We start from the raw sequence: 26,211 nt of genomic DNA on the forward strand, positions 1-26,211 counted from the left end.
TGTGGGGAGCTGGCACAGAGCGCACCAGGCTGTGGATGCGTACCGGAGACACAGTACGTGTAACCGCAAAGTATGGTGCCTGAAGGGTCACACGCTCCTCATAGCAACGGTCTTGCTCCAGACTCCAACCCCTCCAAACTCTTTCGTCCCTCTCCACTGCCAACCACTCCTCGCTCAAACAGTCCAAGAATTCCTCCTCGGTCTCACCCCTCAGCACCGACGCCCACGTCATCTGCCCCCCCTCCCAATTTTTTGGGGGGGGCTGCCTCTCAGGTTTCCGTTGTGTCCTCTCCTCCTGACCACGCTGCTTGGTCTGTTTGTGGTGGTATCTTCTGTTGCGTCCGTTGTTGGAATGAGACCAAGGTGCAGCGTGGTAAGCGTACATCTTTCTTTATTTTGATGAACACCAAAAAAAAAAAAAAAGATAAACGAAAGTAAAGTTCTGCAGGCTAATACAGCAACTAACAAAATCAAGATCCCACAAACTCAGGTGGAAAACAGGCTGCCTAAGTATGATCCCCAATCAGAGACAATGATAGACAGCTGCCTCTGATTGGGAACCATACCCGGCCAACAAAGAAATAGAACACATAGATTTTCCCACCCAGTTCAGTGATGAGGCAAATTAACTGGTCCTGTTATGTATCGTCACGACATATGAGGAGCAGACTGGTGGCCAAATGTGTCATGTTGTTCTGTGACAACATCAAGCCTATGACTGTGCTACAGCAGTAATTAAATGGCAGTTCTTAAGAGCGAAATAAATGAAATGGTACAGGTAGACAGATCATTTTTAACACTGCTGTTGGATCCAAAGAGGTGTCTGAGTTGAGGTTTTTCAAACAGCGGATGGGGACAGGGTCTAAAACTCAGTAGGGGAGAGACAAAACAAGATGGAGGCTGGCAGCAGGTGATGCAGCAGCTAGTGCCTTGCAGAACTCCCCAATGATTCTCCATCTGCGTCTATATCCTCATAGTCTTGGTGCTCAGTGGAAATGTCGATTTCAATTGTACTAGACTCTGAACCTAGCAAGACAAAATAGGGGATAGGGGAGATGACTGAGTTAGGTGGGTATATACAATATATCCCTTCTCTTACACTTCAAATCATAACTCCCAAGTGCCTAAAATTATCATACGTCCTCTGCTGCTGCTGTCTTCATTCAAGGCATGCACAACAACTTCATACAAATATATCTGGCATATGTTTCAAATGATTGACAAATGTATTTTGGGAATTTTTGAATAGTTTCGACAGGACTCTATTTGCATGTGTTGTTATGGGTTCAAATATTTGGATCCTCTTGTTAAAAAAAAAAAGTCAAACCTAACAATTTTCACCTCAACTCGATATTGAAACTTAATTCCCATGGGATTCACGATCCTTGAAAGTCATGATTTACATTTTTATTTTATTTTTCTAAGTGGTTTTCATTTAAAAGTTAGGATGACTGTCAGGGATCTTGAACATCAATCAAAAACATTCAATATCGGTGTACATTATCTTGAAATTGTGCACACAAACAACTCACTGAGTCTGTTTAAATAGTAGAACATTTGAAATATTTGACCTTATGGATTTAAGATATACAGCAGCACATCCCTGTTCAATACATGTTCTACTATACTACAAAAACAGTACAGTGCCTTCAGAAAGTATTCATACCCTTTGACTTATTCAACATTTTGCTGTGTTACAGCGTCAATTCAAAATGTATTACAAATATTTTTTCTCAACCATCTACACACAATACCCCATAATGACAAAGTGAAATTATGTTTTTAGAAATACTCTATACAGTGCATTCGGGAAGGATTCAGACCCCTTGACTTTTTCAACAAAAAAAATCCATTACAGCCTTATTCAAAAATGAATCAAATAAATACAATCCTGATCGAACTACAAACAATACCCCATAATGACAAAGCGAAAACAGGTTTTTACAAATGTGTCGAGGCACAGATCTGGGGAAGGGTACCAAATAATTTCTGCAGCATTGATGGTCCCCAAGAACACAGTGGCCTCCATCATTCTTAAATGGAAGAAGTTTGGAACCACCAAGACTCTTTCTAGATCTGGCTGCCTGGCCAATTGGGGGAGAAGAACCTTGATGGAGGTGACCAAGAACCCGATGGTCATTCTGACAGAGTTCCAGAGTACCTCTGTGGAGTTGGGAGAACCTTCCAGAAGACAACCATCTTTGCAGCACTCCACCAATCAGGCCTTTATGGTAGAGTGGCCAGACAGAAGCCACTCCTCAGTAAAAGGCACATGACAGCCCGCTTGGAGTTGCCAAAAGGCACCTGAAGGACTCTGACCATGAGAAACAAGATTTTCTGGTCTGATGAAACTAAAGATTGAACTCTTTGGCCTGAATGCCAAGCGTCACGTCTGGAGAAAACCAGGTGAAGCATGGTGGTGGCAGCATCATGCTATGGGGATGTTTTTCAGAGGCAGAGACTGGGAGACTAGTCAGGAAAGATGAACGGAGAAAAGTACAGTGAGATCCTTGATGAAAACTCACTCCAGAGCGCTCAGGACATCAGACTGGGGCGAAGGTTTACCTTCCAATAGGACAACGACACAAAGCACACAGCCAAGACAACGCAGGAGTGGCTTCAGGACAAGTCTCTAAATGTCCTTGAGTGGCCCAGCCTGAGCCCAAACTTGAACCTGATCGAATATCTCTGGAGAGACCTGAAAAAAGCTGTGCAGTGACGCTACCTATCCAACCTGACAGAGGTTGAGAGGATCTGCAGAGAAGAATGGGAGAAACTCCCCAAATACAGGTGTGCCAAGCTTTTAGCGTCATACCCAAGAAGACTCAAGGCTGTAATAGCTGCCAAAGGTGCTTCAACAAAGTACTAAGTAGGGTCTGAATACTTACGTAAATGTAGTATTTAAATTTTTTATATGTAATACATTTGCAAACATTTCTAAAAACCTATTTTTGCTTTGTCATTATGGGGTATTGTGTGTAGATTGATGAGAAAAAACAATTCAATCCATATTAGAATATGGCTGTAACGTAATAAAATGTGGAAAAAGTTAAGGGGTCTGAATACTTTTCAAATATATACATGCATACATTACACATATATCCACATCTTTTAAAAATATATTTTCCTATATTATTTTCCATGAACCCTACCACCCCTTCCCTAATTGGAGTAAACTAATGAACAACAACACATAGGCATCTACTTCCAGCTTATACATACTACAGTATATCAATTTTACTGACACAATCTATTTTACAAAAGTCATCTTGTTTGTTTTTACTCCTATCCTTCCACTACCCTTAACCCTGCCCATCTATCTCTGAACACCATCCAGTCTGATTTCTATTTGCCATATATTTTTAACTGTGATGTTTCACAAAAGTTCTAAGCCAAGACAAAACTGTTACTAGGCCACTCAGGAACAGTGCCGTGTATTCATGGATGCCAGGGGAAGCCAGGCTACCCCAAAAAATGGACTAAGAAAAAAATGTATCTCTTTGTATTTTCATAATTTTCTTTCAATTCGCAAGATGCTGAATGTATCTCACTGGAGAAAGCAACCAAGTGAGCGAAACAGTGCCCCCCTGCCTCCTTATGTGTAGCCCATCCATCTGATGCTGTCTGGTCAAAAATATTATGACATTGTTGCCGCACATAGCATTGAATGCAAGGGAAGCCAGTGAGCATTTGGCCTTCCTTGATTAGAAAAGTTTAAAATAATAGCCAATCAGCGTTGAGCTAAACTGAGTGAGCTGAACTGTGAACGGTCCTGGTACGCCAAAAGACAGTGTCAAGGGAAACCAGTTTGGATTTGGCTTCACTCCTATCACAGAGAAATACGTCATCGATAGAAACAACTTGAATTGTTGCTTCTCGTTGTGTGTTGTCTTCCGGTGGCTAGCTAGCTAGCAAAAATTGGCCTTTTCCTAAATTAGCCATGTATAGCGATAGGGATTTGGCCTTGTGGTTTTACTTAATTCTCTATACTGGTTAATGATTATAACTGCGATTTTGATCCAACCATAAAATACATTGTGCCCCTGGACTGAGATGAAGGAAGGTCAATATGTAGCTAGATGTAGAAGGCTAATGTTAACTAGCTACGGTCTCCCATGAAAGGACATTAGGCTAGTGAGCAAGACTTTTAGCCAGGTCGACTAGGACAACAACAAACTGAAGTGTGTACTGTATGGTAGAGTCATAGACTGTTTCATCAACATGAAAGAGAGGAGGATGGCATTGGCATTTCTCTACAAGTAGGGTGAGTCAAAATGTTTTTTCTGCTTGCATGAACACACACACAAATCAGAACCATGGCCAGCCACATCACATTTAGCTTTTGTTGATTGGACTAAATTGTTTTTACTATCTTTAAGTTGTCAATGTATTAGAGTAATCATAGGTGATATGATGTTGAAGTTGAAATGGTGCTGGAATAGTAGTGTTTGCGACCTGCAGTATTTCTCTGTGGTTCTAAATCAATAGTTGTTTAGTAGTCCGAAATTGTCGTAAACATTAACTTTATTGACCATACTGTAGGTCATGTAACTGTTTGTTACCTGCAATATACTTTACAAAGTTGAATTTATTCTGCCACTGTCTTTTTATTGTCTCAGCCCTAAGCATATATCATGGTCGCAAGGCATATGAACTAACAGGTTTAATAGCAAACAAGGCATTTATCACAACACATTGTATTGTGTATTTGTCCTTGTGTTTTAGGTTATTGTCCTACTGAAAGGTGATTTTTTCTCCCAGTGTCTGTTGGAAACCAGGTAGCAGGTTGTCCTCTATGATTTTGTCTGTGCTTAGCTCTATTCCATTTCTTCTAATCCTAAAAAACTCATAGTCCTTGCCATTGACAAGCATACCCATAACATGATGCAGCCACCACCATTCTTGAAAATATGAAGAGTGGTACTCCGTGATGTGTTGTGCTGAATTTGCACCAAACATAACTCTTTGTATTCTGGACATAAAGTTAATTTCTTTGCCACATTTTTTTTGCAGTTTTAATTGAATGCCTTATTGCAAACAGGATGCATGTTGTGGAACGTTTGTATTCTGTACAGGCTTCCTTCTTTTCACTCTGTCATTTAGGTGGTGAAATCTCTGAGCGGCTTCCTTCCTCACCATCAACTGAGTTAGGAAGGACACCTGTATCTTTGTCGTGACTGGGTGTATTGATACACCATCAAAAGTGTAATTAATAACTTCACCATGCTCAAAGGGATATTCAATGTGTAACGGCTTTCTTCGGTAGAAAGAGAGTCGGACCAAAATGCAGCGTGTAGATTGCGATCCATGTTTAATGAACGTAAAACACGAATCAATAACAAGCACTACAAAACAAAGAACTTAACGAAAACCGAAACAGCCTATACTTGTGTAAACTAACACTGCGCCAGGACCAATGACACATAGGACAATAAGGACAATCACCCACGACAAACTCAAAGAATATGGCTGCCTAAATATGGTTCCCAATCAGAGACAACGATAAACACCTGCCTCTGATTGAGAACCACTCCAGACAGCCATAGACTTTGCTAGATCACCCCACTAGCTACAATCCCAATACATACACACCAAAACCCCAAGACAAAACACACAATACAAAAACCCCATGCCACACCCTGGCCTGACCCAATACATGAAGATAAACACAAAATACTTTGACCAGGGCGTGACACAATGTCTGTTTTTTTATTTTTTTATTTTGTTTTTTTTACCCATCTACCAATATTTTATGTATGTTTTTATATTTAACCTTTATTTAACTAGGCAAGTCAGTTAAGAACACATTTTTATTTACATTGACGGCCTACCCAATAGGTGCCCTTCTTTGCGAGGCGTTGGAAAACCTCCCTGGCCTTGGTCTTTGTGGTTGAATCTGCGTTTGAAATTCACTGCTCGACTGATGGCTCTTAAAGATACAGTAACTGTATGTGTGGAGTAGAGTTTACATAGTCATTTAAAAATGACATTCAAGACTATTATTGCACACAGAGTGAGTTCATGCAACTTATTATGTGACTTGTTAAGTAAATCTTTGCTCCTGAACTTATTTAAACATGCCATAACAAAGGGGTTGAATACTTAATGACTCAAGACATTTCAGCTTTTTAATTAAATTGTTTAAAAAAATGTAAAACATTCCACTTTTACATTATGTGTTTAGGCTAGTGACACAAAAGCTCAATTTAATCCATTTTCAATTCAGGCTGTAACACAACAATTGGAAAAAGTCAAAGGATGTGAATACTTTGAGGCCACTGTAAATGTCATTTCTTGATTAGAACCAAATCCTTTTGTCCCCGGTAAGTTCTCCTGGCTCAGAACATCATCCTCTACAAGTAATCATCTAAGCTGGTCCTGGGGACAATGTCTGACAGTATTATATTATCAAAACTGGCTTTACTAAGGGAACCTCTGCCTGGTGAGTGAGGCACATTTCCTATGGGTCTGAAGCCATCTATAACTTTATAATCTAAAACATAATATGATATGAAACAGACCAAGAGCAGCTTTATTGGCAGCACCATGCTCTTTAGAATCTAGATGATGATGACCAGTGTGGGTATTACCGGTTTCACCAGCCCTGATACGCCCAGGCGTTACCATTGTCATTCTCCCTGCTCTGCAGCCATGTATGCCCATTACCTTCTGATAGGACGCTGATGGCGTCAGAGGCTGGCTGCCCATTGCCCTTGATGTTCTTGCCGGTCATGTTCTTGGCCTCCTGGACGTGGCTCTGGTAGAGCAGGGTGGAGCCCACGATGGGGTTGTTAGCCGCCGAGGTGGAGGCTGAATCCCAGGCCAGCTCCCTTCTCCTCTGCAGGCTGCAGTCCACATCAAAGCCCGTCCAGCCATGGAAGGCCAACGTGTTGAGGAAGCCTGACATGGGGTTCAGGATCCCCTTGAAACAGTAGAACACAGAACCCCTCAGGTATGAACAAACCTGAGCCTTCAGTGTAACACACTAACATTGGTGCTGGACAAGTTTGCTACACAAACAAACGCTTTTGGCTAAGATCGTTTACTATCATCAAAATGGATTCAAAGTGAACCCACCATGATAAACCAAGTGATGAGGGCTGTGTTTCGTATATTTTTCAGGTCACTGGCTTTTATGTCCGTCTGCATCTCCAGGTAAAACAGCAGGCTCTCATTGATGATGTTGGGAAGCCAGCTGAAAAGTGGGAAGTATAATACAGGTATTGTACATTAATGGCAGGAAAGCATACAGAATGTTTTAGAGGGATTTGTCTTGAGATCTATTGTCGATCTGATACTCGTTAAATGTTGACCATGGAGGAAACCTCTTTAACTGAGGCATATTTTTAATAGTGCCAATGTTTTGTACCATTGCTGACTGGACAGATTCACCCAGGGCTACCTACAAAAGTAATTAAAGTAATTGATTAAAAGTGTAGTAAAAACTCAGTTGAAGTGCCAGTTGTTCCATTTGGAAACTTGGATATTAGATTCCAAGGGGCCTCTGCGGGTCTTCATAATGTTCTGAAAGTGTGTTTTTAGAAATACATGGATTTACACTACAGGATTATGAGTATGACCTCTCGGAGGAAAGTCATGGACTTTATGAAAGACAGTCAGGAAGGACAGTTGCCTTAATCAAATTTAAGGTGACTTTGTTGCCAAGAGCTGTAATATACAGTACCAGCCAAAAGTTTGGACAAACCTACTCATTCAAGTTTTTTTAAACGTTTTTTTTTTTACAATTTTCTATATTGTAGAATAATATTGAAGACATCAAAACTATGAATAACACATATGTAGTCATGTAGTAACCAACAAAGTGAAAATTGATTTTTAAAAGGTGCCACCCTTTGCCTTGATGACAGCTTTGCACACGCTTGGCATTCTCTCAACCAGCTTCATGAGGTAGTCACCTGGAATGCATTTCAATTAACAGGTGTGCCTGTTAATTGTTAATTTCTTTCCTTCTTAATGCATTTGAGCCAATCAGTTGTATTGTGACAATGTAGAGGTGTTATACAGAAGATAGCCCTATTTGGTAAAAGACCAAGTCCATATTATGGTAAGAATAGCTCAAATAAGCAAAGGAATACAACAATTCGCAATTACTTTAAGACATGAAGGTCAGTCAATCCGGAACATTTCAAGAACTTTGAAAGTTTCTTCAAGTGCAGTTGCAAAAACCATCAAGTGCTATGATGAAACTGGCTCTAATGAAGACCTCCACATGAAAGGAATACCCAGAGTTACCTATGCTGCAGAGGATAAGTTCATTAGAATAAACTGCACCTCAGATTGCAGCCCAAATAAATGTTCAAAGAATTCAAGTAACAGACACATCTCAACATCAACTGTTCAGAGGAGAATGTGTGAATCAGGCCTTCATGGTCGAAATGCTGCAAAGAAACCACTACTAAAGGACAACAATAATAAGAAGAGACTTGCTTGGAACAAGAAACACGAGCAATGGACATTAGACCGGTGGAAATTTGTCCTTTGGTCTGATGAGTCCAAACTTGAGATTTTTGGTTCGAACCACCGTGTCTTTGTGAGATGCAGAGTAGGTGAATGGATGATCTCTGCATGTGTGGTTCCCACTATGAAGCATGGAGGAGGAGGTGTGATGGTGTGGGGGTGCTTTGCTGGTGACACTGTCTGTGATTTATTTAGAATTCAAGGCACACTTAACCTGCATGGCTACCACAGCATTCTGCAGCGATACACCATCCTATCTGGTTTGCCCTTAGTGGGACTATAATTTGTTTCCCAACAGGACAACCTTACACAACCTCCAGGCTGTGTAAGGGCTATTTTATCAATAAGGAGAGTGATGGAGTGCTGCATCAGATGACCTGGCTTCCACAATCACCCGACCTCAACCCAATTGAGATGGTTTGGGATGAGTTGGACTTCAGAGTGAAGGAAAAGCAGCCAACAAGTGCTCAGCATATGTGGGAACTACTTCAAGACTGTTGGAAAATCATTACTCATGAAGCTGGTTGAGAGAATGACAAGAGTGTGCAAAGCTGTCATCAAGGCAAAGGGTGGCTACTTGAAAAATCTCAAATATATTTGTAATTGTTTAACACTTTTTTGGTTACTACATACTTCCACGTCTGTTATTTCATAGTTTTGATGTCTCCACTATTATTCTTCAACGTAAAAATAAAGAAAAACTCTTGAATGAGTAGGTGTGACCATTTCAATTGCCATCAAGCTATTTGTATGCTGTTTGGCTGACAATACAACAGAACACAATACAATAGAACACAGGAGAAATTGCATACTGTGTACTGTGTATACAACAATGAAATGCAATATTGTGGTCTTACCAAATAAAGAAGACCAGCATGATTTTGAAGAAGCGTATTTTTATCTCTGTTCCAAGGCGTCTCTCGTTTTTTGTGTAGATCCCTTGTCGTCCCTTCAATAATGCTGTCACTAAATGGAAAATACAAACGTTCACTTCCTTTCCTTTCTTTCTATTTTGATGATCATCACAAAACCTTTATTTTGAAAAAGAATAGGTGTGAAAGATTAAAACGTTTAGAGATAAAAACACATTTCTGTAGGCCTGTACAGTTCCATACAATAGAGCTGTTAGTATTGATCTCTGTATGGAATATCTGATATGAGTGTGCTGGGCCCTGGTCAAAAGTAGCGCACTAAATAGGGAATAGGGTGCCATTTTGGAAGCATATTGCCTATTCAGGGCTCTGTATCATAAAGAGCTTGGGCCGGAGGGGCAGGGTGAACTGACCTGCAGACACAGTCCTGGCGAACAGTGTAGGGTTGACTATAAGCACCAGCATTAGAGGAGCGTAGGTAGTAATGTAGTGAGGAATGGCATGCTGCAGGCCATTTTCGCAGCTGCAACACAAGAGACCACACTGAGAGAAATGCACTGCACTGCACATCACACAACCATGCACGTTTCCTCCAAGCAGGGAGGAAGGATCACAGGAGAATCAGCAGAGAGAGAAATATTGGGTTTGCACACCACAATCCTCAGTCATTTAACTACAATATGGCTATTGACTGCCAGCACTGCGCAGGTCTTGGAATGCACAGAAAACTGGTCTAACATCAAGAACAAAAGCAAAACATTGTGTTATTCACACCAGTTAGCACAATATCATACATTCCTCATGTATTCTGAGACAATGCTCACTCATCCCAGTATGTTGACAGTCAGCAGTACAGTAAACATTCGCAAGTCTACATTTTCAGTGCATTTCAGAACAACACAAACGTTATGTCATAGACACAGACAAAGCCAACCCACTGGGTACACACTGGTTAAATCAACATTGTTTCCACTTCATTTCAATGAAATGACGTTGAACCAATGTGAAATAGATGTTGAATTGACATCCGTGCCCAGTGGGAAGCTGTTGACATACCTGGAGATGGATGTGTAGTAGAGCATAGCCACACCCTCCACACACAGCAACACGGCCAGACCCCATGTGATCATGTGATAGAGGATGATGGTACTGACGGATCAACAAGACATCACGTCATGAGCCAGGTAGAGATTTCAAAAGACACATAGTATACTGCACACAATATTTCACTTATTAAACAAATATATATATATATATATATATATATATATATATATATATATATATATATTTCACCTTTATTTAACCAGGTAGGCTAGTTGAGAACAAGTTCTCATTTGCAACTGCGACCTGGCCAAGATAATTACATATGAGATACACGGTAAAGCCCAGAGAGAAGTATCAGAAGTGAAGAGCAGATTTACACATCCACTTTCTAATGGAAGTGGCATATCGTTAGGCCAGTATTAATAATTCAACACAATATTTGGTTTTGCGTTACATCAGAGGCTGTAGTACTTTTCCCCAACTGGAAAGACAGGAATTCTATATTGAGGAGTTGTAGCTATATTGTATTGAGAGATTACAGATATTATATTGATGATAGCGCACATCAGAGGCTATAGTACTTCCCCCCAATTGGAGACATAGTCAAGAGTTTTATTGAGAGAGAACAGACTTGATATAGAAGTGATACAGCAGAAGGTGATAGATGGTAGGAGGAGAGTATAGACTACCTGATTCCTGCAGATCTTCTGACCACCAGGAAGACGTCCACAGCGTAACAGAAGGTCCACCAGAAGGATGCACTGAAGAACAGCTGGATCCACATCTGGGGAAGACAAAACCAGATTCAACATCAGAACAACACACTGTATATAAACAATACTTAATCTAGCATCATACAGGATTATAGACATGGTTTAGAATCTCTCCTGAATAAGTAACTAGATTGCTTTTTAATGTAACTAAAACTAATATAGGTCTAATCTCTTTTATTTCAAATAAGCCTATGTATGTGTCTCCATATGCATTAAGAGTTATATGTATACATGACCATCTCAGGAAATGTCAGTCAGTGTGTTAAAGCCCAAAAACTGGGTCAAGGTTGCTAAATGCTCCCTGCAGAGTAATTTACTTATTCAGGGAATTTCACATGCTCTAAATCAGTGGTTCCCAAACTTTTTAGAGTCCCGTACCCCTTCAAACATTCAATCTTCAGCTGCGTACCCCCTCTAAGCACCAGGGTCAGCGCACTCTCAAATGTTGTTTTTTGCCATCATTGTAAGCCTGCCACACGCACAGACTATACGATACATTTATTAAACATAAGAATGAGGGTGAGTTTTTGTCACAAACCTGCTCATGGGAAGTGACAATGAGGTTTTATAGGACCAGGGCACAAATAATAAAATAATAATAATCAATAATTTTGCTCTTTATTTAGCCATCTTACATATAAAACTTTTTTAATCTAAAATTGTGAATAACTCACAACATGTCAATGAGAAGGGTGTGCTTGAAAGGATGCACATTACTCTGCAATATTGGGTTGTATTGGAGAGAGTCTCAGTCTTAAATAATTTCCCACACACAGTCTGTGCCTGTATTTAGGGTTAGGGTTAGGGTAGTGAGGGCTGAGAATCCACTCTCACATAGGTATGTGGTTGCAAAGGGCAGCAGTGTCTTAACAGAGCGATTTGCCAAGGCAGGATACTCTGAGCGCAGCCCAATCCAGAAATCTGGCAGTGGCTTGTGATTAAATTCAATTTTCACAGAACCGCTTGTTGCAATTTTGATGAGGCTCTCTTGTGCAGATATCGGTAACTGGACTGGAGGCAGGGCATGAAAGGGATAATGAATCCAGTTGTTTGTGTCATCCGTTTTGGGAAAGTACCTGCGTAATTGCACACCCAACTGAAGCTAATCTGAAAACAAGGCTCCCTAAATTTTATCAGCATATCGAATGCGCAACCCGGGCTGGGAAAATTCTGGATCATTGTTACTCTAACTTCCGTGACGCATACAAAGTCATCCCTCGTCCTCCTTTCGGCAAATCTGACCACGACTCGATTTTGTTGCTCCAAACCTATAGACAGAAACTATAACAGGAAACGCCCGTGCTCAGGTCTGTTCAACGCTGGTCCGACCAATCTGATTCCACGCTTCAAGATTGTTTCGATCACGTGGACTGGGATATGTTCCAGATAGCGTCGAACAACAACATTGATGTATATGCTGATTCGGTGAGCGAGTTTATTAGCAAGTACATCGGTGATGTTGTACTAACAGCGACTATTAAAACCTTCCCGAATCAGAAACCGTGGATTGATGGCAGCATTCGCGCAAAACTGAAAGTGCAAACCATTGCTTTTAATCAGGGCAAGGCGACCGGAAACATGACCGAATACAAAGAGTGTAGCTATTCCCTCCGCAAGGCAATCAAACAAGCTAAGCGTCATTATAGAGACAAAGTAGAGTAGCAGTTCAACGGCTCAGACACGAGAGGTATGTGGCAGGGTCTACAGTCAATCACGGATTACAAAAAGAAAACCAGCCCCGTCACGGACCTCAATGTCTTGCTCCCAGACAAACTAAACAACTTCTTTGCTCGCTTTGAGGACAATACAGTGCCACCGACACGGCCCGCTACCAAAACCTGCGGCCTCTCCTTCACCGCAGCCAACATGAGTAAAACATTTAAACGTGTTAACTCTCGCAAGGCTACCGGCCGAGATGGCATCCCTGTGTTTACGGACATATTCAATCAATCCCTATCCCAGTCTTCTGTTCCCACATGCTTCAGTAGGGCCACCATTGTTCCTGTTCCCAAGAAAGCTACGGTAACTGAGCTAAACGACTATCGCCCCGTAGCACTCACTTCCGTCATCATGAAGTGCTTTGAGAGACTAGTCAAGGACCATATCACCTCCACCCTACCTGACACCCTAGACCCACTCCAATTTGCTTACCGCTCCAATAGATCTACAGACGACGCAATCCCAATCACACTGCACACTGACCTAACCCATCTGGACAAGAGGAATACCGATGTAAGAATGCTGTGCATCGACTACAGCTCAGCATTTAACTCCATAGTGCCCTCCAAACCCGTCATTAAGCTGTCCAACTGGGTCCTGGACTTTCTGACGGGCCACCCCCAGGTGGTGAGGGTAGAAAATAACATCTCCACCCCGCTGATCCTCAACACTGGGGCCCCAAAAGGATGCGTTCTCAGCCCTCTCCTAGAACTCCCTGTTCACCCATGAGTGCGTGGCCATGCACGCCTCCAACTCCATCATCAAGTTGCAGACGACACTACAGTGGTAGGCTTGATTACCAACAATGATGAGATGGCCTACAGGGAGGAGGTGAGGGCACTCGGAGTGTGATGTCAGGAAAACAATCTCTCACTCAACGTCAACAAAACAAAGGAGATGATTGTGGACTTCAGGAAACAGCAGAGGGAGCACCCCCCTATCCACATCGACGGGACAGTAATGGAGAAGGTGGAATTGAGAGCATCCTGAGATGAGATCCTGAGATGCTATGGTGACCAGCGAGCTGAGATAAGGGGGGACTTTACCTATCAGGGTCTTGTAGATGACAATGTTTACATACCCTACATTACTCATCTCATATGTATATACTGTACTCTATACCATCTACTGCATCTTGCCTATGCCGTTCGGCCATCGCTCATCCATATATTTATATGTACATATTCTTATTCACTCCTTTGAACTTGTGTGTATATAAGGTAGTTGTTGTGAAATTGTTAGATTACTTGTTAGATATTACTGCATGGTCGGAACTAGAAGCACAAGCATTTCACTACACTCACATTAACTTCTGCTAACCATGTGTATGTGACCAATACAATTTGGTTTGATTTGAACTCACTCAGATGCTTCGCTATATCACATTTGACATTGTGTGTAAACTTCAGTTCATTTGCACACAAAAAATCATACAATGATGGAAAGACCCGTGTGTTGTCCTTGTTAATGCAGACAGAGAAGAGCTCCAACTTCTTAATTATAGCCTCAATTTTGTCCCGCACATTGAATATAGTTGCGGAGAGTCCCTGTAATCCAAGATTCAGATCACTCAGGCAAGAAAAAACATCACCCAGATAGGCCAGTCGTGTGAGAAATTCATCATCATGCAAGCGGTCAGACAAGTGAAAATGATGGTCAGTAAAGACAACTTAAAGCTCGTCTCTCAATTTTAAAAAAACATGTCAATACTTTGCCCCTTGATAACCAGCGCAATTCTGTATGTTGTGAAAGCGTTACATGGTCGCTGCCCTTATCATTGCACAGTGCAGAAAATACACAAGAGTTCAGGGACCTTGCTTTAACAAAGTTAACCATTTCCACTGTAATGTCCAAAATGTCTTTCAAGCTGTCAGGCATTCCTTTGGCAGCAAGAACCTCTCTGTGGATGCTGCAGTGTACCCAAGTGGCGTCGGGAGCAACTGCTTGCGCGCACGTTACCACTCCACTATGTCTCCCTGTCATGGCTTAGCGCCATCAGTACAGATACAAACACATCTTGACCACCGAAGTCCATTTGATGTCACAAAGCTGTCCAGTAACTAAAAAATATCCTCTTCTGTTTCCAGAAGAGGATGTCTTCCTTAATTGACCCCCCATAAACATAATGGAGGGGATTGTCTGTATAGTTTTTTGGGGCCTTTTCCCCCAGCATTGTCCCAGCCATATGCGCGGCAGCAGGAAGAATTAAGTCCTCCACAATAGTATGGGGCTTGCCTATCCTAGCCACTTGGTAGCTCACCATATAATACCCTTCTAGCCCCTTCTTATTAATGGTATCTGTTGCTTTTATACGTCTTACTACTTGAAAGTCATCTTAATTCTCGCTCCAAAAACTCCCTTGGCTTATTTTTCAAAATGGGATGTTGTGTTTCTAAATGTCTGCAGAAGAGTGAAGGTTTCATCAAGTTGTGAGAAGTTGCGAGAGAGTAACAGTTAATGTGATTGGATATTCATTATTTGACTGGGCTACCTGTATTTGACATTGTGTTGTTATTTCGATGAACACTAGATGGTTGAATTTGATTTTTGGCAGTGAAACAGGGCTACTCAGGCGAGAAAAAAACCTCACCCAAATGTATAGCCCCGGTGGAAAATATAAATGTACTGTTTGAAAATGTGAAGATTTTTTAAATTTCAAAAAATATGAATCACATTTTTATTTGGCGTACCCCCAACGGCATTGTGCATACCCCCAGTTTGGGAATACCTGCTCTAAATAAAGGTGTTGGTTCAACACGCCTGACTCTCCTCAACACCCTCTGCTGTGTGCAGTGAGATGGTTGTTATAACTTCTTTAAGCTTTAGGTATGAAGGAAGTTAGAGGTAGTTTCACAAGGCAATTAACTCACTAGCACAATGATTGGAAGTCTATGGGTATCTGCTAGCATGCTACTTCTAACTTCCTTCATACTGGACACAGAGACATAAAAATGGTATCCACAAGTTCATCTGACACTGAGGAAGTAGATAAAGGGCGACATTGCCAAAATCCCAAAGTATCCCTTTAACCACCATTTTGTCATGCAAGTGACTGTTTCAAATGTAAGATCATATCATCTGCTAGCCTGTTACTCCCAGTACTGTATATTTGCTGAGCTCATATTTGTCTCCTCTGCTAGGTCAGACGGTTTTCTTGGTTAGTTCACATGGTCAAGAAAACATCTATCATACATACTGCACTGCCGACACAGAACACCTCTGGCCACATGTCGCTGTTGTTGGCCACATTGATCCCTCTGACAAGGTTGGGCAGGCCCAGCCAGATGGATGACCTCACTATGATACCTGGAGGAGACAAACACAACAAGACCTCTCAAAACATCTGACCATCTTATAAAGATCTGTTTTGCAGGATGTCAATGAGGGGGGCTCCCGAGTAGCGCTGCATATTAGTGCTTGAGGCGTCACTACAGACCCTGGTTCGATTCCAGGCTATATCACAATCACAATTGTGTGTGTATCTGTTGCTCCTCCACATACACATTCTACTCTCAGTCCTTGTGTAATGATTGCAGTGAAATCAAGCTAGTAGGCTAACAATCCATTCTTTGACTGATGATATGTGAGACCTATTGGCCTGCAAAATGCCAATTGCATAAATGGTATTTCACTAGCTACAATATCTGGTTCCATTGTCATAAGCTGTGATAAACAATCTAAAATTGAACAGTAAAGTAGAGGAACACAATTACAAACGTGGTGTATGCCTACAACTTTGATTAAATTCTCCATTGTATCGACAATGACGCGGAAGTTGTTCATGAAAAGTAACGGGACATAGCCTTACCTGCACATCCCAGTATATCACATATGCTGATGATAAACAATATTCTCGACGAAGACGCTGGTTTGGGAAGAGGGTACTGTCCAAGGCGCCTGTAACCCCTACGTTTGGGCAAAATTTGTAAAATAGAAAATATGAAACTTAAACTTGCACTACCGATGCAAATGGCGCCAAAGAAGAGGGGCTGAAAAGTAATGACAAATTCGGTCGATGCGTCTCGGTTTGGGCAGCAGAACGTCTCCAGCCTTGGGGATGCCATCATGGACTCGATGGAAAGAAGCAGGCTACGGTGTCAGGGGAGAAAATAAAGGAAAATTCATTAATTTAGTCCGTGGCATGAGGTCTGTTTCAAGTGAAAATCACGGGTTGAATCATCATGTGCTTCTATTTAATTCTTCCAGTCAGGGTTTAACTGCCCCACATTGGTAAGAGGCCACATAAGAATGTTGCTCAACATTTGTAGTAAAAAGGCTTAGGCTGCTTTTTGTTGTAAAATGTTTTCACAAAATTGTCCATGCCTCTATAATATTAAGTATAAATTGCACTATGAGTGTGAGAAAACGTGGAAATGTGTGTTCAGGAAAATACTGAATCATACCTTTAATAAATAGCAGATGCTGTAGTCCTAGTGGAAAATATGAATTGCACAGTATGCAATCTTTTACCAATTGTACATGAACATCTGATACTATGCAGTTGTTTTGAGTGGTTTGAATGTAGGTAGGATACATTAGGAAGTTGAAATAGAGTAACAAAGTTACTAAACCCTACCCTGTCCAGACAGATCATTTATGAATAGCCTACTGTGCAGCACCTGACCTGAGGAGCTAGAGGATCTGCTACATTCCAGCTCTAAGAACCCGAAAAGCAGGTGAACCGTTGTAGAAATGATTTGTGGATCAATGGAGCTATGAATATGCATTGATTACAGAGAGGACATTCAGTGGGTTTATACAGTGGTATTCTAATCCATGCACCTTCTCTGACAAGGCACAAAGTAATGTGTGTTTTAATTTTACAGTGGCATGGATTATATCAACATCATAGTGAATTGGATGTTTGCAGCTCTCGCTTCTCTTTCCTTCTCTCTCAATGAACAAACCTAACTGCTGCTGACATCTGGTGGTGGATAAAATAACTTATGTAGAGAATGTTTTCATTAGAGAATCACGTTGCATCCATGAAGAATGTATGTCACAGAATGTGCATGCTAAGGAGTGCCTTGCCATGTTTTCTCACTGTCAAATGTTTGCCTCGATGTGTTTGCCTCGATGTCAATGTGGGGTAGCAATTCTGGGGTATATAAAAATCAACTAACTTATGTGGATGATTAGTTTATTCTCATGGCGGATCTCATGGCGAACCGGATGCTAGTTTATCTATGCCAGACAATGCAGTAAGTAAGTCTTTCTGGCATGTTTCCTCAGTAAGACAACAGTTTAACCTCCAAATGGAAAAAGTAGGGAGCATAAACTGGTTTCTGGCAAATAACTCTGGCAAATTTCTGTGAGCCTGGAATTTCTCCTTGTAAAGTTTAGGCATTTCTAAGTCTATCCAGCCAGCTTTTTGAACTGAATTTCATTCCAAACATTGATTGGATTTGTGGAAACTTGCATGTAAAGTCTGACTACAGCTGATGAATAACTAGGCATGGAAAAGTCCTCCAATTAAAGCATGGCTTTACAGTTTGTATCCAAGGAAAAAGTGTCAGTCATGATGTTGACACATTACCCAAACTACAAAAACAAACGTGTACCTGCACATCTCCTATGTATCTTTCCAGCCCCCTTTCTTACTCTAGCCCCCTCCTTCCCTCTAACCCTCCCTGTTTAGCTCCAGGTGATGGGTGTGAACTGTCTGTGATGACAGTGTCAAGTTACAGATCTGCTCAACAGGATTCTACTCACTCTCTCTGCCCACAATTGGGTCTAATGAACACCATATGCACTGTAAAAACAAGCCCAGCAATGCATTCAAAACCACTTCCTGCAGGGCAGACTGAAGCTGAGGGGAAATGACATCACAGGCTTTAAGTTGGGAGGTGATGTCGAAATCACCCAAAAACAGTTCAGGAACAGACGGGTACAGATAAGTGACTCCAGCGACAGGTCGAAGTCCAGTTGCTGATGTTACAAAACCAATGGTGCAAGACAGACTACTAGACTCCCGTCTGATTTGGGGAACTCTCTAGGTCAACAATGAGACAGGCTACAGGACACAGCAGTGACAACCAGAGGAACAATGCTACCCAGACTGGATCAGTTGTTTTTCTCTCCAACCCTTTGATGAGTGGTGAGTAGACTGCTTGGTGAGATACAGTAAAAGTTTCCACTTGTCTATATCTATGCTTTGGCCAATGAATGTCTGTATCTGTGAATGATCCTATGATTGTTGTTCTTCTCTTATAAGATATGGAGTCAGATTGGTCTCCCATTCATGATGCAGCCTACAATGGACGTGTTCTCACACTGAGAAACCTAATAGCTCAGGTAAGGAAGGCACACCCAGACCCACAGGGCACAGACGTCAATTCAATGTTTATTCCACGTTGGTTCAATGTAATTGCATTGAAATGACATGGAAACAATGTTGATTCAACCAGTGTGTGCCCTGTGGGTCCTTATTATGCACGCTCATGCCTGCAGGCTTTAGTGTAACTGCTATTTGGTATTTCTGTTTATAAAGTAACAATAGCCTTACCATTGTCTGCGGAATGGGGATGTAGATGGAATGCATCACTTAAGCACAGCATTATTCAAGGGACAGCTTAGCACACTAAACATTCAAAGCAATTTCAATATGGAGAAATGTCTATCTATGGTTGGCAGAGGGAATAGGATTGGTTTTATATTTGTGTGTCATTTTTCAACCCTCTTCACAGGGAACGTGTGTCAACCTGGCCACTCAAGACAGAGTCTCTCCCCTTCATGGAGCATGTATGCAGGGACACACTGACTGTGCCCGGTTACTGTTAGAAAATGGGGCAAATGTGAGTAAGGAATTTCACTCTAATCTGCACCATCTCTGAATTTGGCTGATTTTAAGACTCACAGCACAAAGCTGTATACATTATTTACATGATTCAATTTCAATGTAGAACAAGCACAGGCCAAATACAGGCAGACCCCTCTGAATATGGGTTATAAATGTGTCTGTAGAGTTATTTGTCGATTAACTTCACTCATTCCTTGTCACTTTAACATTACTAGCACAAATCTGTAGACAACAATACCCCAACTGTACACTGAGTGAGTGTAAAGTCACATGTTTCAATAGCTACTGAATTGGAGTGTAACAATTTATTTAACTGTTGAATAGTCTACATTTTCGTTTTTATAAAGCACTGAGCGAAAACAGAATATCAACAACATAGCTCAGGCAGTAGGAAGCTCTCTCAACCATTTATATGCAGATGATACAGGCTTATACTCAGCTGGCACCTCCCCAGTAGTCACCTCATACAAGTACTTGGGAGTATGGCTTGACAGTACACTGTCCTCTCAGCACATATCCAAGCTGCAAGCCACGGTTAAATCTAGACTTGGTTTCCTCTATCGTAATTGCTCCTCTTTCACCACAGCTGTGAAACTAACCCTGATTCAGATGACCATCCTACCCATGTTAGATTACGGAGACGTAATTTATAGATCGGCAGGTAAGGTTGCTGTCGAGTGGCTAGATGTTCTTTACCATTCGGCCATCAGATTTGCCACCAATGCTCCTTATAGGACACATCAGTGGACTCTATACTCCTCTGTAAACTGGTCATCTCTGTATACCCGTCGCAAGACACACTGGTTGATGCTTATTTATAAAAACTTAAGCCTCACTCCCCACATCTGAGATACCCGCATTCAACCCTCATCTTCCACATACAACCCCGGTTCTGGCAGTCACATTCTGTAAAGGTCCCCAAAGCACACGCATCCCTGGGTTGCTCCTTTTTCAGCTCACTGCAGCTAGCGACTGGAACAAGCTGCAAGAAACACTCAAACTGGACAGTTTTATCGCCATTTCAACGACTTAATCATGGACACTCTTACTGACACTTGTGGCTGCTTCACGTGATGTATTGTTGTCTCTACACTTTTTGCCCTTCGTGCTGTTGTCTGTGCCTAACAATGTTTATGCCATATTTGTGCAGCTACCATGTTGTGCTGCTGCCATGTTGTGTTGCTACCGTGTTGTTGCTCTTGGCAGGCCGTCATTGTAAATAAGAAGTTGTTCTTAACTGACTTGCATAGTTAAATTAAGATAAAAAATATATACACTGAACAAAAATATAAACGCAACATGCAATTAAAAAAAACATTTTTCGGAGTTACAGTTCATATCAGGAAATAAGTCAATTGAAATAAATCAATTAGGCCCTAATTTATGGATTTCACATGACTGGGAATACAGATATGCATCTGTTGGTCAGATACCTTTAAAAAAAATAGGGGCATGAATCACAAAACCAGTCAGTATGTGATGTGACCACCATTTGTCTCATGCAGCACGGAACATCTCTTTCGCATAGAGTTGATCAGGCTGATGATTGTGGCCTGTGGAATGTTGTCCCACTCCTATTCAATGGCTGTGCGAAGTTGCTGGATATTAGCTCGAACTGGAACACGCTGTCATACACATCTATCCAGAGCATTCCAAACATGTTCAAGGGGTGACATGTCTGGTGAGTATGCAGTCCATGGAAGAACTGGGACATTTTCAGCTTCCAGGAATTCTGTACAGGTCCTTGCGACATGGGGCTGTGCATTATAATGCTGAAACATGAGGTGATGGCGGCGGATGAATGGCACGACAATGGGCCTCAGGATCTCGTCATGGTATCTCTGTGCATTCAAATTGCCATCGATAAAATGCAATTGTGTTCATTGTCTGTAGCTTATAACCTGCCCATACCATAACCCCACCGCCACTATGGGGTACTCTGTTCACAATGTTGACATCAACAAACCGCTCGCCCACACGATGCCCTGCCATCTGCCAATTACAGTTGTGACAGGGGTTCATCCGTGAAGAGCACACTTCTTCAGTATGCCAGTGGCCATCCAAGATGAGCATTTGCCCACTGAAGTTGTTTACAATGCCAAACTGCAGTCAGCACGCAGATGAGCTTCCCTGAGACTTTCTGACAATTTGTGCAGAAATTATTTGGTTGTGCAAACCGACACTTTCATCAGCAGTCCAGGTGGCTGGTCTCAGATGATCCCATAGGTGAAGAAGCCGGATGTGGAGGTCCGGGGCTGGTGCGGTTACACCTGGTCTGCGGTTGAGGCCGGTTGGACACACTGCCAAATTCTCTACAACATTGGAGGCGGCTAATTCGATTCTCTGGCAACAGCTTTGGTGGACATTCCTGCAGTCAGCATGCCAATTGCACTCTCAATACTTCAGACAACTGTGGCATTGTGTTGTGTGACAAAACTGCACATTTTAGAGTGGCCTTTTATTGACCCCAGCACAAAGAGCACTTGTGTAATGATCATGCTGTTTAATCTCAGCTTCTTGATTTGCCACACCTGTCAAGTGGATTGATCATCTTGGGAAAGGAGAAATGTTCACTAACAGGAATGTTAACAAATGTGTGCACATATAAATAAGCTTTTTGTGCGTACATATAACATTTCTAGGATATTTTATTTCAGCTCAGGAAACATGGGACCAACACTTTATACACTGCTCAAAAAAAAAAGAGAACACTTAAACAACACAATGTAACTCCAAGTCAATCACACTTCTGTGAAATCAAACTGTCCACTTAGGAAGCAACACTGATTGACAATCAATTTCACATGTTTTTGTGAAAATGGAATAGACAACAGGTGGAAATTATAGGCATTTAGCAAGACACCCCCAATAAAGGAGTGGTTCTGCAGGTGGGGACCACAGACCACTTCTCAGTTCCTATGCTTCCTAGCTGATGTTTTGGTCACTTTTGAATGCTGGCGGTGCTTTCACTCTAGTGGTAGCATGAGACGGAGTCTACAACCCACACAAGTGGCTCAGGTAGTGCAGCTCATCCAGGATGGCACATCAATGCGAGATGTGGCAAGAAGGTTTGCTGTGATTGTCAGCGTAGTGTCCAGAGCATGGAGGCGCTACCAGGAGACAGGCCAGTACATCAAGAGACGTGGAGGAGGCCGTAGGAGGGCAACAACCCAGCAGCAGGACCGCTACCTCCGCCTTTGTGCAAGGAGGAGCAGGAGGAGCACTGCCAGAGCCCTGCAAAATTACCTCCAGCAGGCCACAAATGTGCATGTATCTGCTCAAACGGTTAGAAACAGACTCCATGAGGGTGGTATGAGGGCCCGACGTCCACAGGTGGGGGTTGTGCTTACAGCCCAACACCGTGCAGGACGTTTGGCATTTGCCAGAGAACACCAAGATTGGCAAATTCGCCGCTGGTGCCCTGTGCTCTTCACAGATGAAAGCAGGTTCACACTGAGCACATGTGACAGAGTCTGGAGACGCCGTGGAGAATGTTCTGCTGCCTGCAACATCCTCCAGCATGACCGGTTTGGCGGTGGGTCAGTCATGGTGTGGGGTGACATTTCTTTGCGGGGCTGCACAGCCCTCCATGTGCTCGCCAAAGTTAGCCTGACTGCCATTAGGTACCGAGATGAGATCCTCAGACCCCTTGTGAGACCATATGCTGGTGCGGTTGGCCCTGGGTTCCTCCTAATGCAAGACAATGCTAGACCTCATGTGGCTGGAGTGTGTCAGCAGTTCCTGCAAGAGGAAGGCATTGATGCTATGGACTGGCCCACCCGTTCCCCAGACCTGAATCCAATTGAGCACATCTGGGACATCATGTCTCGCTCCATCCACAGACTGTCCAGGAGTTGGCGGATGCTTTAGTCCAGGTCTGGGAGGAGATCCCTCAAGAGACCATCCGCCACCTCATCCGGAGCATGCCCAGGCGTTGTAGGGAGGTCATACAGGCACCTGGAGGCCACACACACTACTGAGCCTCATTTTGACTTGTTTTAAGGACATTACATCAAAGTTGGATCAGCCTGTAGTGTGGTTTTCCACTTTAATTTTGAGTGTGACTCCAAATCCAGACCTCCATGGGTTGATACATTTGATTTCCATTGATAATTTTTTGTGTGATTTTGTTGTCAGCACATTCAACTATGTAAAGAAAAAGTATTTAATAAGAATATTTCATTCATTCAGATCTAGGATGTGTTATTTTAGTGTTCCCTTTATTTTTTGAGCAGTGTTTATCTCCATATAGGTGTGCAACCTCCATTCCCAGACACACTAATATGCTTGAAATGTGACAACCAGTGGAGTGTTAACTTTCTCAGCAGGCTATCACCAGCAGTTATGTTGGTTTGTATAGGATGGTAGAGGTATCTGGCAAGATATATGTTGTTGTCTGCGGTACCAGGTGAATGTCCCCATGTTGGAGAAGACCACCCCTCTGTCGGAGGCCTGTGCCCGGGGTCACGTGGCCTGTGTGACCCTGCTCCTCCAGCACGGAGCCTCACCCCAGGGATCCAGCCTCTCAGCCTCCCCCATCCACGAGGCTGCAGCCAAAGGTCAGGGGTCACATTCTTAGCTTTTATCGTCAGCTTTAATCAAATAAAAAAAAGCACCATGAACTCCATTTGTTGTTGTTGCAGTTATTTTTTTGTTGTTGTAATACCTAGGAGCTATAGCACTTTTTTAAACCAGTCAGATTTGATATTTTTTATGATAGTGTAATGAAATGTATCATTCCCCAGATTTAGATACAGTAAGCAGTTTTTCAAAGCAGATCCCATACACTGTTCTTTATCCCCTGAATATATCTATGTCCAGGTCACCCAGAGTGCATTGAGTCTCTGGTTCATCACGGGGCAGATGTAGATCAGCACACTGACCAATCAGGCTCGCCACTCTACATTGCCTGCACAAATCAGCATCTGAGTACCGTGAGGAAACTGCTTCAGCTTGGTATGAAAATGTATTCTCTTTAGTTTGTTATTACGCAGAAAGGATGTATAGATAGATAGAATCTGGACTAGACATTGACCAGGGTGCTTCTATCACAAGGTGCTCAAATACTATATGATACTCTCATTTGACATTTACGGTAGGCTACATACAAAATCCACACATTTACACACAATATCCACACATATATGCCCTCTGTCAGGTGCTAGTGTGAACAGGAGTAAGGATGGGGACTCTCCTCTGCACACGGCAGCCCGTCTGTCCAACCCTGAGCTGGTGTCTGTTCTCCTGGAGCACGGGGCTGACTGCAACTGCAGAGACACACAGGGCAAGCAGCCCCTGGACCTGGCCCCTCCCAACAGCCCCGTTGAGAAACTACTGGGCCACAGAGGAGGTAGCTAGACCCGTAAGATTTTGAACAGAAGATTCTGTGGTGCTTTGAACTGCTGTTGTATACATCGAGTTGAAATCCATCATGGATGTGTTTGTGAAAGGATTCTTGGTTCTTGCATGATTTATTAATAGATTTGCATAGTATTGTGCTTGTGTTATAAACAATATCAAACCCTGAGAACATCTTGATGTTATCTAAATGATGGCTGTTTCTCCTCTGATGGCTGACCAGGAGTGTCTCATCTGATGCAGCAGTGCCGGCTGTCCATCAGGAAGGTTTTGGGAAAGGCCAGACTTAGTTCAATCCATGGTCTTCAGATCCCCACAGAACTGAAGCAATACCTTCTGTACCAATCAGATCGAAAGGGTATATTTATTAAATGAGGATATTTTTGTTATGTTCTATCTCAATGCATTTCTCAATGCATTTCTACTTTCGGTCAATAGGTGGCACCTTACCACCAGCATCTGTGGAGAGAGGACGTTGATGTTGATTAGTGGGATGGTTTGTGCCACATTATCAGATTTGTACTCATGAAAGATATGAGAAAGAAGAGAGAACTAGATTTTCTGCATTCAGAAATAAATAAATGAATATGTACTGTTACTTGAAAATTGGTGTGAATATTGCTCAACGGTAAGATCATAAATGTTAACCAAAGGAATGCCAAATAAACAATTATTTTGTTTCAAACAATGCCTTTTGGATTTTCTAAAAAGCTTAAAATGTAAGTATCCATTCATGATACTGTACCTTCATACACCCATTAATGCATTCATCTAGCCATACACAAGTTACATGTAAATAAGTAAATATATAAGTACGTACACACAGTGCATTCAGAAAGTATTCAGACCTCTTGACTTTTTCCAATGTTTTCCTAATCAATCTACACACAAAACCTGGTTTTGCTTTGTTATGAGGTACAGATTTTTTTTTGCCAATGTAATAAAAATATCACATTTACATAAGTATTCAGACCCTTTATTCAGTACTTTCTTAAAGCACATAAAGGCAATGATTACAGCCTTGAGTCTTCTTTGGTATGATGCTACAAGCTTGGCACACCTGTGTTTGGGGAGTTTCTCTCATTCTTCTCTGCAGATCATCTCAAGCTCTGTCAGGTTGGATAGGGAGCGTTACGGCACAACTATTTTCAGGTCTCTCCAGAGA

At 42.1% G+C, this 26,211-nt stretch overlaps 2 protein-coding genes across 2 annotated transcripts; one reads left to right on the forward strand and one right to left on the reverse strand.

Moving 5' to 3' along the window:
• Positions 1-383: 383 nt before the first annotated feature.
• LOC110501648 (G-protein coupled receptor 143) lies at positions 384-17,100 on the reverse strand. The gene is made up of 9 exons (XM_021579352.2): positions 16,698-17,100; positions 16,086-16,195; positions 11,087-11,181; positions 10,407-10,499; positions 9,764-9,873; positions 9,336-9,444; positions 7,078-7,195; positions 6,667-6,922; positions 384-1,026 (listed from the first exon to the last, which is right to left on the reverse strand). The coding sequence occupies exons 1-9, from the start codon at positions 16,954-16,956 to the stop codon at positions 923-925; spliced, it is 1,254 nt and encodes a 417-aa protein (XP_021435027.2). The 5' UTR covers positions 16,957-17,100; the 3' UTR covers positions 384-922.
• A 1,534-nt stretch (positions 17,101-18,634) lies between these two features.
• On the forward strand, positions 18,635-25,731 carry LOC110501649 (ankyrin repeat and SOCS box protein 9). The gene is made up of 7 exons (XM_021579353.2): positions 18,635-18,986; positions 19,104-19,183; positions 19,576-19,683; positions 24,097-24,247; positions 24,510-24,644; positions 24,847-25,038; positions 25,270-25,731. The coding sequence occupies exons 1-7, from the start codon at positions 18,893-18,895 to the stop codon at positions 25,419-25,421; spliced, it is 912 nt and encodes a 303-aa protein (XP_021435028.2). The 5' UTR covers positions 18,635-18,892; the 3' UTR covers positions 25,422-25,731.
• Positions 25,732-26,211: the final 480 nt, after the last annotated feature.

This window comes from Oncorhynchus mykiss, chromosome 22, assembly GCF_013265735.2.
Source record: "Oncorhynchus mykiss isolate Arlee chromosome 22, USDA_OmykA_1.1, whole genome shotgun sequence".
Classification (NCBI taxonomy): domain Eukaryota; kingdom Metazoa; phylum Chordata; class Actinopteri; order Salmoniformes; family Salmonidae; genus Oncorhynchus; species Oncorhynchus mykiss.

Coding starts and splice junctions, on each gene's coding strand:
- LOC110501648 (XM_021579352.2), bottom strand. CDS start 16,956: ATGATGGCATCCCCAAGGCTGGAGACGTTCTGCTGCCCAAACCGAGAC. Junction 11,182..16,085: donor TGTTCTGTGTCGGCAGTGCA/GTATGTATGATA, acceptor TGTCTTCCCCAG/ATGTGGATCCAGCTGTTCTT. Junction 1,027..6,666: donor CATCAGCGTCCTATCAGAAG/GTAATGGGCATA, acceptor TTGTCTTGCTAG/GTTCAGAGTCTAGTACAATT.
- LOC110501649 (XM_021579353.2), top strand. CDS start 18,893: ATGAGACAGGCTACAGGACACAGCAGTGACAACCAGAGGAACAATGCT. Junction 24,248..24,509: donor CCACGAGGCTGCAGCCAAAG/GTCAGGGGTCAC, acceptor ATCTATGTCCAG/GTCACCCAGAGTGCATTGAG. Junction 25,039..25,269: donor ACTACTGGGCCACAGAGGAG/GTAGCTAGACCC, acceptor ATGGCTGACCAG/GAGTGTCTCATCTGATGCAG.